We start from the raw sequence: 18432 nt of genomic DNA on the forward strand, positions 1-18432 counted from the left end.
TCTTACGTAAGCCACGCGTAAATTGACGATTAATTCCTCTCCGATGGTACAGAATGAAATTAAAAATTCTAACATCTGTTTCATTTCAATTGCACAATCGTTATCATTTATTATCCTCGTCCATTTCTCACTATTTTCCAACGTAATGGCACATTTTTAAAATGCTACGTATATAATAAAGGAGTGGATATTGTAGAAGTTTACTTACATGCAACAAAATAATACAAATTTCGATAAAAGACAACGTTAACACTAGAACAACCAAGGACTAGAGCATAGAGTTATTCATCAGAGACATTAAAGTGAAAGAAATAAAAATACAATAGAGCCTGGACGAACCTTTGTTCGTGTATTTTACAAAAAAAAAATCATTTAAAAATCCTGTAAAAATACACCTTATCTAGAAAAATAATTATGAATTGGTCATTTTGGCCACTTCGGTAGTTCCAATGTTGAATCGTTAAAATTATTACATCGATACAAAGAACGGATGATAGTTAGATTAACATGAAACGGACTGAAAAAAATTCATTCACGTTTATATCGCCATTATTCACGCCTCTCAAACTTTTGCGCCCCCAACCCTTTAACTCTGAGAACACCTACCACTTTGAACATAGTTTCTGCAACATATTATAACCTCCTCCCCCCTATCGAGAATTTCAAACCTATCGTATTAGAGCAATAATCTCGCAAACGATCAAACACAAACTTATTGCGCAACTTGAACGCAACGAGCGGCCTCTCTCATCCTCCGCGATGGAGCTCAAGGAGTTAATTGCTCCGAAAACTTTTGCACTGCCCTGTACAGCTCGTTCATATTGGTCCCGAACGGTACAGGACTCTTTTACAACCTGTTTACGGCTTCTCGCGTGTCGACGTTGGGACCGGTTCGATACGACGTTCCTGTTTTTTTTTTCTTTTTTTTTTTTTTTTTTTTTTTTCTCTCCTCGTTCCTTTTTTCCTCTCCTTTTCTGCGCGATTTTTCCGCCGTGCTCGTTTCCGTGTGGACGGTGCTTAAACTTGACAGACATCGCACACTTTGTTCTACTTTGGCTCGAGTTGGCTTGTTTTGAAAGATAATTGTTAAAAATTGGAGAAATCGCTCTGTCCTGATTGTTCAAAATTTGGAACTCTTAACCACGTCAATTTCATTTTGACTTATTACTTTCGTAATAATCAGTAATTTTTTTAAATTTCTAAGTGGGAGGAAAATACGTAAACTTTCTAATTCTGTCATCCTCGTTTTAATTTTCGGCGCGCACTTTTCGAATCAGCAGATAAAACATTTTATTTGAAAGAAGACTATTTTATATTACTATTTTTGTACATTTCTATTTGAAGAGATATTCGTCAGGTAAAGTACAACTGAATGTTGCCAGTTTCCACGAAGATTGTTTCCACCAAGATTAAGTTTCCATCATTACAAATTTATTCTTCATCTTAATTACAAGTTTTTATATTACAGCATCTCAAAGAAGGATTATTGGCACAGTTTAATTGAAATTAATTTTTAATTTAAACTCCCGAAGAACATCCAACTAATAATAAATTAGCCTTTCCTTTCCAAGAAGATTAATATAATATGTAATGTCAAAAGAAACAAAATGTATTTTTATTCATCTTTCAACGAAAGAATACGCGAGAAAGTTCCAATGAAATTCCGATAAAAGACCAGGAGAGACAGGTATGCATATAATAATCGACGATAAAGTGCAAGGTTCATCTATCCAATGAAAGAAGTTCTCCTGGATAATAAATTTACCTTTAATTTAAAGTTAATTCAATCTTAAATTTAAAGTAAATTTATCTACCAGTGTCGAATGTTGTTGCGTGAGACGTTTATCCCTCTCGTAAAATCCGCGTTGAAAAGTCGAAGAAGCGACGAAAACGAATGAAGCAAGGCCCGTGGAAAAATGAAGATAGAAACGATGGAAATAAAATATCGCGGTCCATTGTGCAACAACGGATGGAAGAAACGAAAAACACACGAGGATGAATGGACGAATGAATGGCGAACGACAATTAGAGCACAGTAGACGCTTTAATTTCGCCGGATGGTTTATGAACCGGCCGACTTAATTCCATTTAGAATCGCCGTGCGTTTAGCATCGCGTTCTACGATTGTGTAACAACTTGTTGCGAAACTCTCGTTTTCCCACGGCACGTATTTAATTTACAGGGCATAATACGTTGTGCAGCGGTGCCACGTGAATCGCTGTAATTAAAATCGGACGTTCAGAATGTCTGTCTGTCTGTCTGTCTGTGAAATTTCAAGAAGGAAATGAAAACTACGGATTTTTATTGATGTTAGTTTGCAGTTTGCGAATTATCATCGATTGGAATGAAACAGAATTACAATAAACTGAAATTGGGGGGGGGGGGGAGAATTTCAAGAAGAAAAAGAAAAACTGCGGATTTTTATTGATAAAAATTTATCGATAAATACGATCGTCAAATTTTTGATCTTGATACATGCAGCAATTAATAGTAATATAAAAATTCGTAATAGTGAGTATTAATGAGCAAAAATTCTGAATATCTCTGGAAACTCTCTTTACAATTGCACTCACTACGATTCTAAAGTCGAACTTTGAACATTGCGATTGAATGTAATTGAATTTTCCTGAAACAGTCTGTTTCTTCATTCAGATTTAACCAAATTTAATCCCCCAAAATAATTGTTCTTATTTGAAAAAGATTCGAGATTCGACGCCTCTCCTCTGATGAAACGATAGATCTCGGTTTGAGAATTCCAAGCGGTGAACGAGGGAGGAGGTCCATCTCGAGGAACGTTTCGATTATTTTCCCAAGAACAGAGCGAGAGAGACCGCGTGCAAACGCTTCTACGCCTATGTTTATAGAGGGTTGTAATTCGAGACTGCTACGAAGGGAGAGTGGGGTAAAAGTGGCTACCCTAGGTTATACCTGCGAAAATCTATTCAGTTCGGTACTCGTCTAGCGTTCCAGCAACAACACGTCCCGCAATTCGTAGCAATCCGCCAGGGAACGTTGGTCTCTCCCCGGCTCCCGGCCTCATTTTCCATTCGCGCGCGCCAAATCCACGATTTTCTCTTACTTCGCGCGATTCGTTTGTGACGTGAAACGATCGCATCGGTTTTCGTGCAGTTTTCGTTTCCTGAGTTGAAGAAGGAAGAGTACATTCAATTTTGATCGAACACGGAAGTAAAATTTATCCATCTGCCTAACGATATTGCAAGTTTAGAAAACGAAGATTACACGAAGAAAGTATGAGTAAATCATTGTTACATTTGAAAGAGAGGAAAGGATTCGTTAAGTGAAGTGCGATTGAAACATTGGGAAGGGATTCGTGAAATTTATTAAGTAATCAGACTTGTGCGTTTTTCTTTTTTTTTTTAAATTTTAAAGCGTGAATATGCAACGTGATATTCAAAGGAGAATCAATATCAATTCCATTCCTTCAATTGTAAACTCAAGAAATTTGCAGAAGTTTGCATTTTACTTCGAGTAGGAAGAAGACCAAAGTTGACTTCAATTGTTGAACATACATATGTGCCGTGTGTTGAAAAGATTTTGGTACAATCTCCTAACTGGAGATTTCAAGCTCTCGTGTCTTTCACGTTCTGTCAATTTACTTGTCCTTATACCTAAAAGATGATAAGCTTACATCAGCTTGTAAATATTAAGTAAAATACTCGTGAATCATTGAACATAATAACACAATAACATAATAACATAATACACAGTACTATACATAATATTACATACACAATATTACACAGTACTATATTACATACATATAATACATAGTACTATATTACATATACATAATACACAGTACACAATATTACACAGTACTATATTACATATACATACTACACAATATTACATACACAATATTACACAGTACTATGTTACATACAAATACACAGTACTATATTACATACACATAATACACAGTACTATACACAATATTACACAGTACTATATTACATATAATACACAGTACTATATTACATATACATAATACACAGTACTATACACAATATTACATACACAATATTACACAGTACTATGTTACATACAAATACACAGTACTATATTACATGCACATAATACACAGTACTATACACAATATTACACAGTACTGTATTACATAATACACAGTACTATACACAATATTACATACACAATATTACACAGTACTATATTACATAATACACAGTACTATATTTCATACACATAATACACAGTATACTATACACAATATTACACAGTATTATATTACATACATATAATACACAGTACTATGTTACATACACATAATACACAGTACTATACACAATATTACATACACAATATTACACAGTACTTAAAGTGCACTTGATTATTAATCGATTTTAAATTAATACTGTTAATTAAATTAACAAAGTTAAATATTAATAAATTTATATTGAATTAAATTCGTACGACATTAAATGTCATATCACAGTCGTACTAATTGATCTTTGGGTAACCGTGAATTTACAGCACGTTTGAAAAAAAAAAAAAAAAAAAGAACAAACAGATGATCTGATTTTGTTCAGATTTGAATCAGATCGTTCAGTACGAACTCGTTTCATTTCTCTGTCGTGTCTCGTTATATTATAATATATATCGTGCGTCAATTTGTCGTTGCAGGATGGATGTACCACGTGGTTGATTGTACGGTGCTTGGGATAACGAGACAGCAGAAGCAAGCAATCGCCATCCACTGTCTACAAAAGTCTATCGAGGCGGAACCGAAGAGCGGGCAAAGCCTCTATCTGCTGGGACGTTGCCTCGCCGCCTCTGGAAAAGTTCATGATGCATTTATTGCTTACAGGTAATCTGTGACGTGCTTGAAATCCGCGAGGAGAGCGTTAATCTCGAAATTATTGCGCCGATATATCAAGCCAGACTCGTTAAGCCTCTTAGCTTCTTAAGGCAAGACTGACTAATTCCCGCCTGTTTGTGGTAGTTTCATTCTTCTCAAACGCTTCAGTTAATATTAAGTTTAACGCAAGAAGAAGAGAAAACAAAATGCAGGAGATTCTTCGAAAAAATTTCTCTATGCTTGAAATTTTTCTCATGCGAAAAAAATTTAACTTACGTATAGCCATATAATAGGATTATAAGAGATATTGAAAACGAAAACTTAATCGTGCCAAGATCATTTCTTTCTAATTAAAAGTTATCATTCTACTGAAGCTATCGTATACTCTGAAGTGATTTTCTTTTTTTTGCAATTAGCACCATATGCTGTACAGTTAATACAAGCTGTTTATTTATATTTGATGCGTTTATAAATAATTTTATAAATAGTTTATGTTACATTTTATGTTTATAAATAATTTTTTATTAACTATATTATTTATTTATTATTAATTTTATTATTAATTTTTTATATTATTTATTTATTTAATAATTTTATAAGTTTATGAATAATTTTTTATTAATTATATTTTTTATTTATTATTTATTATTTATTATTTATTATTTATTATTTATTATTTATAAGTTCATAAATAATTCTTTATTTTATTATATTATATATATATTTCTTAAATGTTGGTTATTCTATTGTTGAATCAATTATCGCGTATCATAGATGATCCCATGCGACACAGAAGTGTCGTCCACCTGCTTCGATGCCTTAATCCAGATCACTTACAAATCATCGTCAATTGCAGAAATTCCGTGGAAAAGTCCGAAGGAAACGCTGACACGTGGTGCAGCATAGGCGTCCTATATCAACAGCAGAATCAGCCTATGGACGCATTACAAGCCTACATATGTGCTGTACAGTTAGATAAATCACATTCGGCTGCTTGGACGAATCTAGGCATTTTGTACGAAAGCGTTAGTCAGCCAAAAGACGCTTTAGCTTGTTACGTCAACGCATCCAGGTAAAATGAATTAGTCAACCCAACGCGGTGAAATGTATCAACGACTATACATTCACCCTTGAACACTTTTATATTTGTAAAGAAATTTATGCGTGAAATTCCAGTGCATATAAATTTTTTGTTACTTTGAATTAAATATTCTTTTTTTTCATTATAAGAAATATCATTGTTGTGTTCACCTATCATATCGTTATTATCAGTATCTTATTATTATTTGGTGTTGTTTAGTATTAAAATTTAGTATTAAGTAAAACAATTAAAAATTTGTGATATTGGTTCATTGTTCAATATTATTATCTCTTTATTTATTATTATTTGTATGACTTAATATTATTATCTCATTTAATGTCAAATTTCTAATAGAAAAGTAATAATTATTATTATAAATAATATGAGAGAGGCTTGTTGCATTGGCAGCCCAGTAAATAATATCAAAATAAAATTTACGTGAAATGAAATTTCACCCATGAGAGCGTCTGATAGTTAATTATATCATTGTTTGTGATATTATCTGGAAATAATACTGTTTGTAAAGCAAAATTTACAATATAAATACATTTAAAAATTTTTACAGTCAACATTATATTTATCCCAAAAGATTTCTAGATTTTGGTACATATTTTTAGTATGTATCTTAATTGTGATATAATTATCAGTCATTTGATATGACTGTACGAAATTTTTTCCATAATTAGATTTTTTGGAGAGAGAAAATATTTCTTGTGTGAGAAAAATTCGTCCAGATTCACTTGTACTTACGTATTCATTGTATGTACCTCTCGTATAGTTTTGCGCTGCATAATGAACTACCTCCTCAATGATGTTTCAAGAAAGATCAGTAAGTCAAGGATAGGTCAGCATTTCAAAAAAAGTAAAAAAGATAAAAGGAGAGAAGTGAGGAGAAAGCAGAGGAAAAGACTGAAATGAAGACCTACCATAGAAATGAAAGCATCATTTAATGACACGACAATTGTTTTTCTTCTGTAGGGGTAATAACAACACACCGAATTGTACGGGCTCACTGGCGGGCCTGGGTGGCCCTAAGTCAGGCGGTAACACCCCGATGAACCCATCGCTTCAACAGCGGATCAGCTTTCTACAAAGTCACCTAAGCCAAGCACCAATGCCTTCCGTCGCCACCAAGTAAGTTGCTTCTATCATGTTTTCTTCCTTTTAACTAATTTTAATTAGTTACATTCACTGTAGAACCTTGATTCAACCCATTGAAGAGCAAGCAACATTGTACCATATATACAGAATAACAGAAGTCCACTAAATTAAAAATGTAATAAAAATCTTGATGGCTTCATAAAAGCATAGCCTGTCATATTGTAATAAACATTAGTAGGAGTAAAAATTCAGTTCTCAAACAGAATAAATTATATATTTACGAAATCGTTGTAAAAATTGTACGGTATAGTAGTAGAAAAGGACGAAACAAATCTTGGAATATCGTTTCACCATTTACATGTCAGAAAATATAATATTCATACTATATCACTCAGATACAATGTTAGCCTTCAATGTGTTAATTTGATTTGGACAATCTTTGTAAGAAAGATTGGAAAATGAGAATTAAAAAAACAAGACACGTTTAATTTTAAAAACAATTCTAGTAAAATGAAAACATACTGAAAATTGCTTCCTTAATAAAAAGGAACAAAAAAAATGTGTGACTTATGTTCTTGGCTTGGACAGAATGTGTCATGATTAGTCCAAATAGACAAGGTTCTGCTATACTTTAATAATCAATTAACTGTAATGCTATTATTTTCTGATTTTTTTGATATCTTATCTTAGGCACGAAGAAATTGGAGATACTTAGAAGATGATTGAAGTTATTTTAATCCTGACAAGTATAAAGCTCAAGGTTGTTATGTATATATATGTATATATATACATTTTCACATACACGCACAAAAAACAATTTTTGGACAAAGTAAATCATTTCCTAACTACAAATACTTTAACGAGAATGACCAAAGTATGACTCGATAATGTATGATGCAATTGGTGTTTAGCAAATATATAAATCTGTATGAAACAAGCAGTGGTGACCTTGAAAATGCCTCAACTTTCTTTTTTTCTACCTTATACCGTTTGGTTTGATCTAAAGCTTGTTTATTCCAACAAATAAGACAAAAATAAATTGTTGACGTTCAAGAATTTAGAATCTACAAGATTCTAATCGACTCTGGTCAAAAATACATTGTTTGTAAAGAAAAGAATTTGAAAATTATGAAAAAAATGATAGTTCTCTCTCTCTCTTAGAAACTGTTCACGTACGTACGTGTTGCAGATAAAGAGCAATTTTGTTTTGCCCACGCGAGTTAATCATTGAGAAATAAAAGGAACGGAACGCGAAAGGTTTCTTTTTTAGAAGGTTCGTTCATACCACCGAACGATTATCAAAAAGAAGCATGTATATTTAAGCGTTAATCTCCTTAACGTGTAATGTTTTTGTTCCATCAAGGAGGCGGCAACTGCCGTCTATAGAAGAGGCTTGGAACTTACCTATTAGCGCTGAGATGTCCAGCAGGCAGCAACAACAGCAACAACCACCCTCTGGTCCAGGTTATAAGTATGGTACGACACCTTCTGGACCACCGCCTCCTTATCCCCAAGGACAGGGACAGGGGCAAAATCTTAATACAAAAAGATTTAAGGTAAATTAAATTTTTTAGCAGTAGCAGAGAGAGACCTTTCATCTAAAAAGCTGTAGTAAATTAGGGCTTGATTTAGAAATGAATCTTAAATTTCAGCTTAAGATTTAATATAATGTTTTCGTCTACGATACCTGGATCGATCTTTAAAAAAAAAAAAAAAGAAAAAAACCACCTATTATTCGCCCGCACGAACTGCTCGATCGAGCCTTTATAAAAACGCCACCAACCGATGTCACGACTTCAGCGTTTTTTGTTCGTGCTCGCAAACTTAACGTCTTTATTCGAACAACATCTAAGCAATGAGAGCCTATTACACAACGCGAACCACGAATGAAAAAAAATGTTTCGACGTCGCGGTCAGCGAACTCCGTCGAATTTGAATAACCAACACCAACGTCTTTCGCGTTAGCGGCAATAAAAGGACGGCTATCATCCGTTTGTCAAACAATTCGTATGTGTAACACTTTGCCAGTTCTTCGTACATATTTTTTAAACTAGTTTTGTACAGTGTGTAGCTCGTCGTTGTAAGTAAAATCTTTCCGTGAGCGCGTTTTCTTTTGTAAAAATTGTAAATTATTCTTCTTCCTTGATGAATCAGGAAAAATTGAAGTTAGAATTAAATGAAACTTGTAGTGAACAGTTTATGATTCGTTTCTTGTATTTATTTCATCTTTATAATTGTATAAAAGTAGTGTATTAGATAGATTTTTATATATTCTTGTTTTGAATGATGAAATGAATTGTATTTTCAGCCAGGAGAAGAACCAATCTCTCCAGGCGGTCAGCAAAGACCGGCACCGTTTTATCTTACGTCCCAACAACTGCAAATGCTACAGTTTCTTCAACAAAATCATGGAAGCTTGACAGCGCAGCAGCAAGGTCTACTTGTTCAATTACAGCAGCAATACAGGTGTATGCAACAACACCAACAACAGATTAGATTACAACAACAGCAAGCTGCTCAGAGAGGATTGCGACCGGGACAACCGGGTTATCCTACAGGCTACAATCATACGCAATTAGGACAACCTGGTGTGATCAAAAATTATGGAATACCTCAGCAACCGGTACTATACTTTCCATTTTATATATGTATAGAAGATTTTATTCTTGTGAAAATCTATTCAAAAAAATATGAATCTATATAAATATTCACAGTTTAATCATGATAATATGACAAATTTTAAATGGTTACACTATTCTAAATAACTGTGTCCTTTGTTATAGCTGCAGCAAGGTGGAACTGTCGCATTGCAAACAGGATTCTCAGATTCGAATGTCGGCTACAACACAGTAGCGACTGGTAACAGCCAGACGCCGGGGATGCCTTATAAATCTGCCTCTGATCCAAATTATCCTCAGAGACAATTGACATCCAGCCAATATAACCAATACCAGCCTAACCAGTACACTGCCCAAGGTTATACTCAAATATCGTCCACGACGAGCAATTACCCAGAAGGTTCCGCAGGAAATAAAGACTTGGGTGTAACGGATCAAGAGCTACAAGCTCTGTTGTCCCAGAAAGATATCGCGACATCGTTAGCGGAGGATCTCTTAAAGCATTTCGGCTCGGAAGATTTAGACGTGAAGGAAGAGGCACCGAGTATTATTAATAACGGCACTTTAAGTTCGGGTCCGTTTTCTCCGTCAAATCTCGAAGAGAGTACAGAAAAGAGCAAAGAGGTGAAACTAGAGAAGATAGACGACACCCAGCCGTCGTCCACGTCGAAGCTCGAGGCGTACGAGAAGAGCAATACGAAGGCACCGGCTCCGGCTGTCGAGACGGTAAAGTGCGAGGCGACGTCAAGTACAAATAAAATTGAATCGGTCGCCCGGATAGAACCAGTGCTCAAATTAGAAAGTTTGTGCGAATCGCAACCGGAACAGGAGCTTAGCATAGATATGGATTCGAAGGCCATTATAGAGGCGTGCAAAGGTCGGGGATTGAACGGTGTACCGAACTGCTCCATATTAAGTGATCGTTCACCTCCGCCGGCGCCGCCTGATCCTCCAAATCAGAGGCTAACTAAGGAGCAACTTCTACCTCCGACACCTAGTGTTTATTTAGAGAATAAGAAGGATGCATTCAGTCCGCAGCTTCAAGAGTTCTGTCTAAAACACCCGATAGCTGTGATTCGTGGCTTGGCAGCCGCATTGAAGCTGGATCTCGGCCTCTTTTCGACTAAGACTTTAGTGGAGGCGAATCCGGACCACGGCATCGAGGTGAGAACGCAAATGCAGCAAACCAGCGACGAGAACTGGGATCCTGTGTTGGGGAGGAAAGTTTGGGGTTGTATCAGTCATAGAAGTCACACGACAATCGCGAAATACGCGCAATACCAGGCCTCGAGTTTTCAAGAAAGCTTGAAGGAGGAAAGGGAGAAGGCTCAAGGTATACATACCTCGAATCTGTCCGACTCGGACTCGAAGGATAGTACTGGTGCTGTCAGAAGGAAGAAAAATGCTTTTGGATTGGCGGGTCGACCAGGTTCGAAAATGTTACGATTTGGGACCAATGTAGATTTATCAGACGAGAGAAAGTGGAAACCGCAGCTTCAGGAACTAATGAAATTACCGGCGTTCGCTAGAGTCGTCTCAGCTGGAAATATGCTCAGTCATGTGGGGCATGTTATCTTAGGCATGAATACTGTTCAGTTGTACATGAAGGTATGTCCAATTGCTTAATTCTGCTTTTAATAACAATAGTCATTTAAATATCTATTTTCATTCAGTATTTTTATAACTCACAAGTTAGTTAGATGTAAAGAAATTTGAAAAGAATAATATTGGAACATTTTCTGAAGCAGCATTTTTATTTTCTTGTACAGGTGCCTGGTAGTAGAACACCTGGTCATCAGGAAAACAATAATTTTTGTTCTATTAACATCAATATTGGGCCAGGAGATTGCGAGTGGTTTGCAGTGCCTGATGCATACTGGGGTGTGATTTGCTCCCTTTGTGAGCGAAACAATATCAATTATCTCCATGGTAGTTGGTGGCCTTCTTTAGAGGACCTTTATGAGGAGAACATTCCGGTATATAGGTTTTTACAAAGACCAGGCGATCTTGTATGGGTTAATGCGGGTAAGTAAACTCCAAATAATTATAAATTGTGTAACACTAATTAAATTTGAAAGAAGCGTAAATAAAAATGAATTATTTTTATTATTCTATCAACATAAAATCAAGTTCAAAGTTTCCGTCAATGCCATGTTATCTCTCTAGGTTGTGTGCACTGGGTTCAAGCTGTTGGATGGTGTAACAACATCGCATGGAACGTTGGTCCTTTGACTGCTCGGCAATATCAACTGGCAATTGAACGATATGAATGGAATAAACTGCAATCATTTAAATCTATCGTACCAATGGTACATTTATCTTGGAACTTAGCAAGAAATATCAAAGTGTCGGATCCCAGATTGTTTGAATTAATTAAAAATTGCCTATTAAGGACAATGAGACATTGTTGCTTAATATTAGAGTTTGTGAAAAAAAAAGGTGTAGAAGTTCGGTTTCATGGACGAGGAAAAAACGAAGCGTCACATTACTGCGGCCAATGCGAGGTAAGATAATTTTAAATAAAATTAGCTCATAATTTTCTATTCTGCTAGAAATATTGTTATCCTCTATATATTGAAATTAATCGAGTTTATAAACTTTTGATGTGATATATTTTTTTTTTTTAAATAAAAGTGAACGTAATGCAATTCAATACCAGTTTAAATCCCAAAGCCAATTTAAATATTGTATAACCTTGATGCATCTAATAATTCTGAATTTTGTTCTTTCAGATTGAGGTGTTTAACATCTTGTTCATAAGAGAGCAAGAAAAACGACATGTTGTTCACTGCATGGATTGTGCACGAAAACAGTCTCCATCTCTGGAAGGTTTCGTTTGTCTAGAAGAGTACAGAATGCGTGATTTAATGGAAGTTTATGACGGATTTACTTTACACTCTTCTCTGACAACTCCCTCATCAGTTCAGTCTAACCAATCCTCCTGAGAATACATGCAACACAGATATTTGGACTTCTTAGGCACTCTACAGTGACTTAAGAAGTACAATATCTGTGTTTAAGAAGAATCATTACAATAAGCATTATTCAAGTACCTGAGAGCTATCATAAAAGAAGAAAAAATGTAAAAGATCAAAAACTTCTATATGTTCGCAAAAGTCAAACATCTGTCTCCATGCTAATTTTGATGTACGCACAATACACGTACGAAGCTAATAAATTTTAAATTTGGTAATTAGCAAAAATAATTAAAAATTATTTAGCATTATTTATATAATGATACTAACTGAAAAGTATAATATTCGAAGAATTTTATATTAAATTGATGTAGAAATATTGTTTCAGCTCTCGGGTATAGAAAATCGAAATTAAGTAAACGAAAAAAGACTGCGTTTTACTTATAAATTACTCGACCATCATTTGTAATCCTTTGATGACGTCACCGTGATATTGGTGCAAAACCTTTATAATAAGACATGCTCTGAATATTAGTTATTAAACTTGACCGCGTTTTCTATTGATTTTATATCGTGGCAAGTATCTGCAAAGCATTTAGTATTTATTTTCATCAGGAACAACGAGAAATTTATTATATTTTGTTCATAAATTTCACGCATTTTAAAAATTTTTACGAATAACAAATTAATAAAAGAAAAAAAAAAAAAACAAAACGAAATTTCATTCACTCGGAAATGTTCACTGCCAATCGTGAATATATATATTAAAGGATTACACTTGTCCAAAGTGATGAGGGATAAGCTGTCGTTAATTATTGTTATGAATTAAGATACGATTGTTAAGTATTGCAAAGCTGCTCAAGACGGACTTGTACATTTTTGTATACAAGCGAATTGAAATGATTATTGATTTTTATGAAATTCATGGAAATTATTATAGCACAGTTTTGAACGTCCTACTGCCAATAATAATTCGATTCTGAATATTGTAGCAATGATTATGTTCTCATATCAGTTCTGGAGACAATGAAATCAGTATCAGATTGAAATTTATTAAGAACAAAACAATTGCCGAGCTTTTCTTATAAATTCAAACGACGTAGCCAGAAAAACACAAAGTGGCATCGTGCTTCGCGATAAATTAATTATTGTGTCATAGCGGCTCTAAAATATTTGTACAGTAAAAAATACATTTTGTAACAATGATTTCTAAGATATACCAACCTCCGTGTTTAAAACAAAAAGATAATAATGGCGTTTCTCAATTTCATAGCCGGAGAAAAAACAGAATCGGCAGTCATTAGAGATCGCGGTATCATGTGCTGAAATTTCAATTTAATCTGTCGATCATGTTATAAAGCAGTAGTTGTAAATGAATTTATTTACATTGATTTTTAATTATACAAAATGTTTCATTGGTCTATGCAATTCATTTCAATAAATGAAAACTGTATAGATTAGTGATTTATTTAGAGTATTATTTAAAGTAATATAATTTTAACGAGTCTAAGGACGATGTGTAAAAACAAACCTCAACGTTAAAAAAACAGTTGGGAAACGCTGGTATAGAGTGTGTTTAACAGCAAGTAGATTGTATCTTCGTACAGGAGAAACGTACCTTCAACTCAGTCTCGTCAATTCACATTGGTGTATAGCTACGCCAAATGTACGTGCCAGAAAACAAAAAAAAAAAAAAAAAAACAAAAAAAAGAAAGGAGGGAAAAGAAATTCTTAACTACCACAAGTGTATAAATAATGCAATTCTCGTTCCGCCGAAAAAATGTATTTTCACAAACGCGTGAGAGAGAGGGAGAGAAAGGGAGAGAAAATGAAAACGAAAGAGCAAAAAAAAAAAAAAATGGTAGATAGTACAGGTCGTAATAAGATCATCGAAGAACGATGTATTTTTGAAAATTCTAGGAAATGCTAGTTCCGCCGAGTTAGTTAATCACGAACGACATTCGCATTTCTTTTGTAACCGCGCAACCAATTTCGATGTTGCATCATTGCAATATATATGTTGCACGATTGCAATATATGTGTGTATATATATATATATGCACATATACATATACATATACATATGTACACGTATATATATATATATATATATATATATATATATATATATATATATATATTTATATATTATATACAGCAATGACCCGAATATAAATGCTAGTTTCTGGATATGTTAATACTCTATCATTGAATCTTAACAAAAATTGTACGGGTCCGGAAAACTCGTATCCAAGAGTATTTTAATCCATGCACTCAAATGATCTCATTGCATGTAATATTGGCAGTAAATGACAATGAGCTCTCTGCCAGTATTTCGAACTGACTTGACAACTTTGAATAACAATTAATAAATTATGTATAAATATATTTAATGTAAAAACTAAGATTAGATAACGTGAAATGAATCGAAAGCAGAATAGCTCAAGAGCTTCGATAGTTAATAACGAACAAACTGAAACCAGTGCGTTGTGCCTGTTTTGCTGTGACTTGATGGTTGATCTAAGCCAATTCGTATTTGAAATTGAGACTATGACATCTCTAATCGTTTGCTACATTGTGTAGAAATTTTTTAACGTTATACTGTTTAATTCAATTCCCTCTTTTTAATAAATTATATAAATTATCTTTCATTCATTATATGTCTATATTAATTGGCAATATGGAGCAAATGCACACAGTATATTGTGTATGCTGATATATGATATAATATTAAAAAAAAATCAATAATGCTACATTGCAAAATTCGGAAATTAGAAATAATTTGTTCAGAATATATTGTACACTTTGTAACAATGAAATGTACATGACGTAAGAATAACAATTAGATATGCAAAATTTTATCAATGAAGTATACAACAAAGTATATTGAAATTGCACTGTTCAATAATGGTTTAATTGCAAAAGGTCCAGAGCACTGGCAGTTCAAGTTTGTTTGCAGTTTAATATTTTAGAAAATTTTAGATCCTTCGAATCGCGTGAAGTTTTAGTGGATGAATTGAACACGCAACATGATTTAAGATACAGAAAAATATGCTTTTCTTAATGATCACACGTGTTACCTATAAATGAAATACTTGCGATTAAATGGAAAATAATTCAGGATTCTAATGAAATAATTTGTGAATAATCATTGGTAAAAATGTAAACTTGAATATTGGTAAATTCTGAAGCGTGAAAATTTCTTTGAACGTATAAGGCACGTATTCGAAATAAGAAGAAATGTTTTTCTTTAGAAGTTTTTTTCTTTTAATTTTTCTTTTAGCACATTTAAAATATGCTGCAATTATTGCATATATTATGCAGGATGATCTAGAAATCTAGTATGATAATTTTGGACAATTGGCAGTATTATTGCTGATAACATTTTTATATTCATTAGAATTGTGATAATTTAAAATGTACCACTTTAAACATCACATGATGAAAGAAGTTATATAACATGTTGTTTATATAAGGAAGAAAATCAATTTTTTTAAGTACTGTACTAGATTTTTCTAACTACCTGCAAAAGTATCATATCTTAAGTTAGGAGAAGGAAATACAAGAAACATTAGGCTTGAAAATGTATTATTTGAAATAGCAGACCAGTTAATGTAAGCTTTCAAATACCATTTGTGTTTTAGTTATAATTTAATTGGTTTTTAGAGAGTTTACATTCACTAGTCAATATATATATATATACACATGTATACACTCATATGTATGTGTATATATATGTGTATATAAACATATATATAAATATATAAATTATAGTTTATTTAATATATATTTAATAAATTATTTATTATTTAATATATATTTAATAAATTATAAATATATTTATATATATATATAAATATTAAAATCTTAAGACGTGTATATATGTACACTCATTTAAAGTTCTAATATTTTTTCTTTCATTTAATCAAATTTATCATTACATCTTTCTAATGAATTATGTATTAGATTCGAGTAAGAAAGCAAGAGGGAACTAGAAAGAACCCGAGCAGTAGTTATGTTAACTTATCGTTTAACAAAATTGTAAGTAATTGTAAATATTTGATTTTTTTAAAAACCGAAGAATGAGCAGCAGGAGAGCAAAATTGTATAATAAGTACATTTATGTAATAATCACTCAATTGTTTATCCTGCACGTACGCAGATTTCTCAAAATCTTATATTTTGATACCGACTACACGAGAAATAATAATAATAATAAATCGTGACATTGGTGATTTTTAGAAAAAAAAAAAAAAAATTATGCAATTTAGTATTGCGCACAAAACGCCAGATAATTACTAGAAGCAGAGGAAATCGAGGGAGATCCCATTGAATCCGTTATCTTGAACAGTTTCTTGAAATTCAGAAAAAAAAAACGGCGCACATACGAAATTGCGTACCTTCATACGAAAGGCAAAGAAACACACATAAAACATATTTTCGCTAAATAATGTACGTAAAGAGTTTAAGTTCTAATACCGAGTGGCTGAAGTTAACAGGCATAAAAAGAAAAAAAAAAAGAAAAAGATTTATTTTTTCTGAACAATAGCGGAAAGAAAAGTAATATTTTCGAATTCGTCTGTAACGTCTGTAAAATGAAATGTAGCAAACCATAGGAGAGGAAAAAAAAAGCAAGCAAAAAAGAATGATGATGATGATAATGATGATAATTCACGTAGCTTAAAACTTGTAAAACTGTATTTTAAACGTGAGAACGTTCACTGCCAAATTGTGATAAACAAATCCCACCTTTAAACCGGAGCGTTTTCTTAACTTCTGATCGCATTGACCAATTAATTTTCCTCCTAAATACATAGTTACCGTGAGTTCTGCACATTCTGATATAATATAATAGTCATCTATATTTTTCCTTAATGTTTAAGATATTATATAGCGTCGAAGAAGATAAAATAGCGTTGACCAATGCAGCTAGAATCGAAGGAAACCGCTCCCTATTTTAAGTGCGTAGCATTGTAACAATGAAGGAAAAACATAAAAGAAAAGAAAAGAAACAAACAAGAAAGAAAAGAAAGAAGATCGTATCGATATTTTTAAACGGGCACACTTTACTGTTTAAAAAAAAAAAAAAAAAAAAGAAATGTACCATCTGGACCGTTTATAGCGCTCTTCTATATATTGTATGTTTACGTGTACAGTGCCTTTATACCTGAAAAAGAGACAAAATGAAAAAAAAAGAAGAAAGAACGAAAAGGAACTTTTTAAAAGAAAAAAAAATAAAAATAAAAATAAAAATGATACCTTCGCTTTCGAGAAATCAATGTACACACACACAGGATTTCCCTCATTTTAGATAGCATGACGAGATCTCCGGGAAGAAAAGAAAACACACGGAGAATCTGGTCGATTTCAGCCTCTTGCATTAATTTCTCGAAAAGTCAAGGCGCGCGGTCCCTCCTACGAGTCGCAAACATTCTTCTAATTAGGTTCAGATTGTAATGATTACCTAATTATAATTAATGTAATTAGATTATTATTATGAGGTACGTTGTAAAAGTGTACAGTTGGATTGGGTGATCTCTTCACGCGGGAGATCATGCCTGTAGCTAGCCTTATTATTATCATTACGACTATTATTATCATGGATTATTATTACGGTTAATTAAAATATATTGTGTTTACCATAATAATGTAATATACAGTTACACAGAACTCGACTGTGCTGTACATTATAATTATCAACGCGAACGCTGCTGCCCTGCAATTATTATTAAATTGACTTTTCCCCCTAAAAAAAAAAAAAAAAAAATATTGCCTACTACACGAAACTTTTATTTCCTACATACGAAACACAAAACGAGGAAAATTGTAAATCCTTCGTCATGTTCGTTATAAAGCAGACATACATATATATATGCATAT

At 33.2% G+C, this 18432-nt stretch overlaps 1 protein-coding gene across 1 annotated transcript in view; it reads left to right on the forward strand.

Moving 5' to 3' along the window:
- Positions 1 to 16027, forward strand: part of LOC122530524 (histone demethylase UTY-like) — a 30661-nt gene extending 14634 nt beyond the window's left edge. The window contains exons 4-12 of the mRNA XM_043657564.1: positions 4663 to 4846; positions 5694 to 5909; positions 6897 to 7052; positions 8383 to 8575; positions 9328 to 9642; positions 9803 to 11245; positions 11407 to 11662; positions 11804 to 12141; positions 12370 to 16027. Of these exons, the coding sequence (XP_043513499.1) occupies positions 4663 to 4846; positions 5694 to 5909; positions 6897 to 7052; positions 8383 to 8575; positions 9328 to 9642; positions 9803 to 11245; positions 11407 to 11662; positions 11804 to 12141; positions 12370 to 12582 (3314 nt within the window). The 3' untranslated portion in view covers positions 12583 to 16027. The remainder of the gene's footprint in view (positions 1 to 4662; positions 4847 to 5693; positions 5910 to 6896; positions 7053 to 8382; positions 8576 to 9327; positions 9643 to 9802; positions 11246 to 11406; positions 11663 to 11803; positions 12142 to 12369) is intronic.
- Positions 16028 to 18432: the final 2405 nt, after the last annotated feature.

This window comes from Frieseomelitta varia, unplaced genomic scaffold, assembly GCF_011392965.1.
Source record: "Frieseomelitta varia isolate USP_RPSP 00005682 unplaced genomic scaffold, Fvar_1.2 scaffold_345, whole genome shotgun sequence".
Classification (NCBI taxonomy): domain Eukaryota; kingdom Metazoa; phylum Arthropoda; class Insecta; order Hymenoptera; family Apidae; genus Frieseomelitta; species Frieseomelitta varia.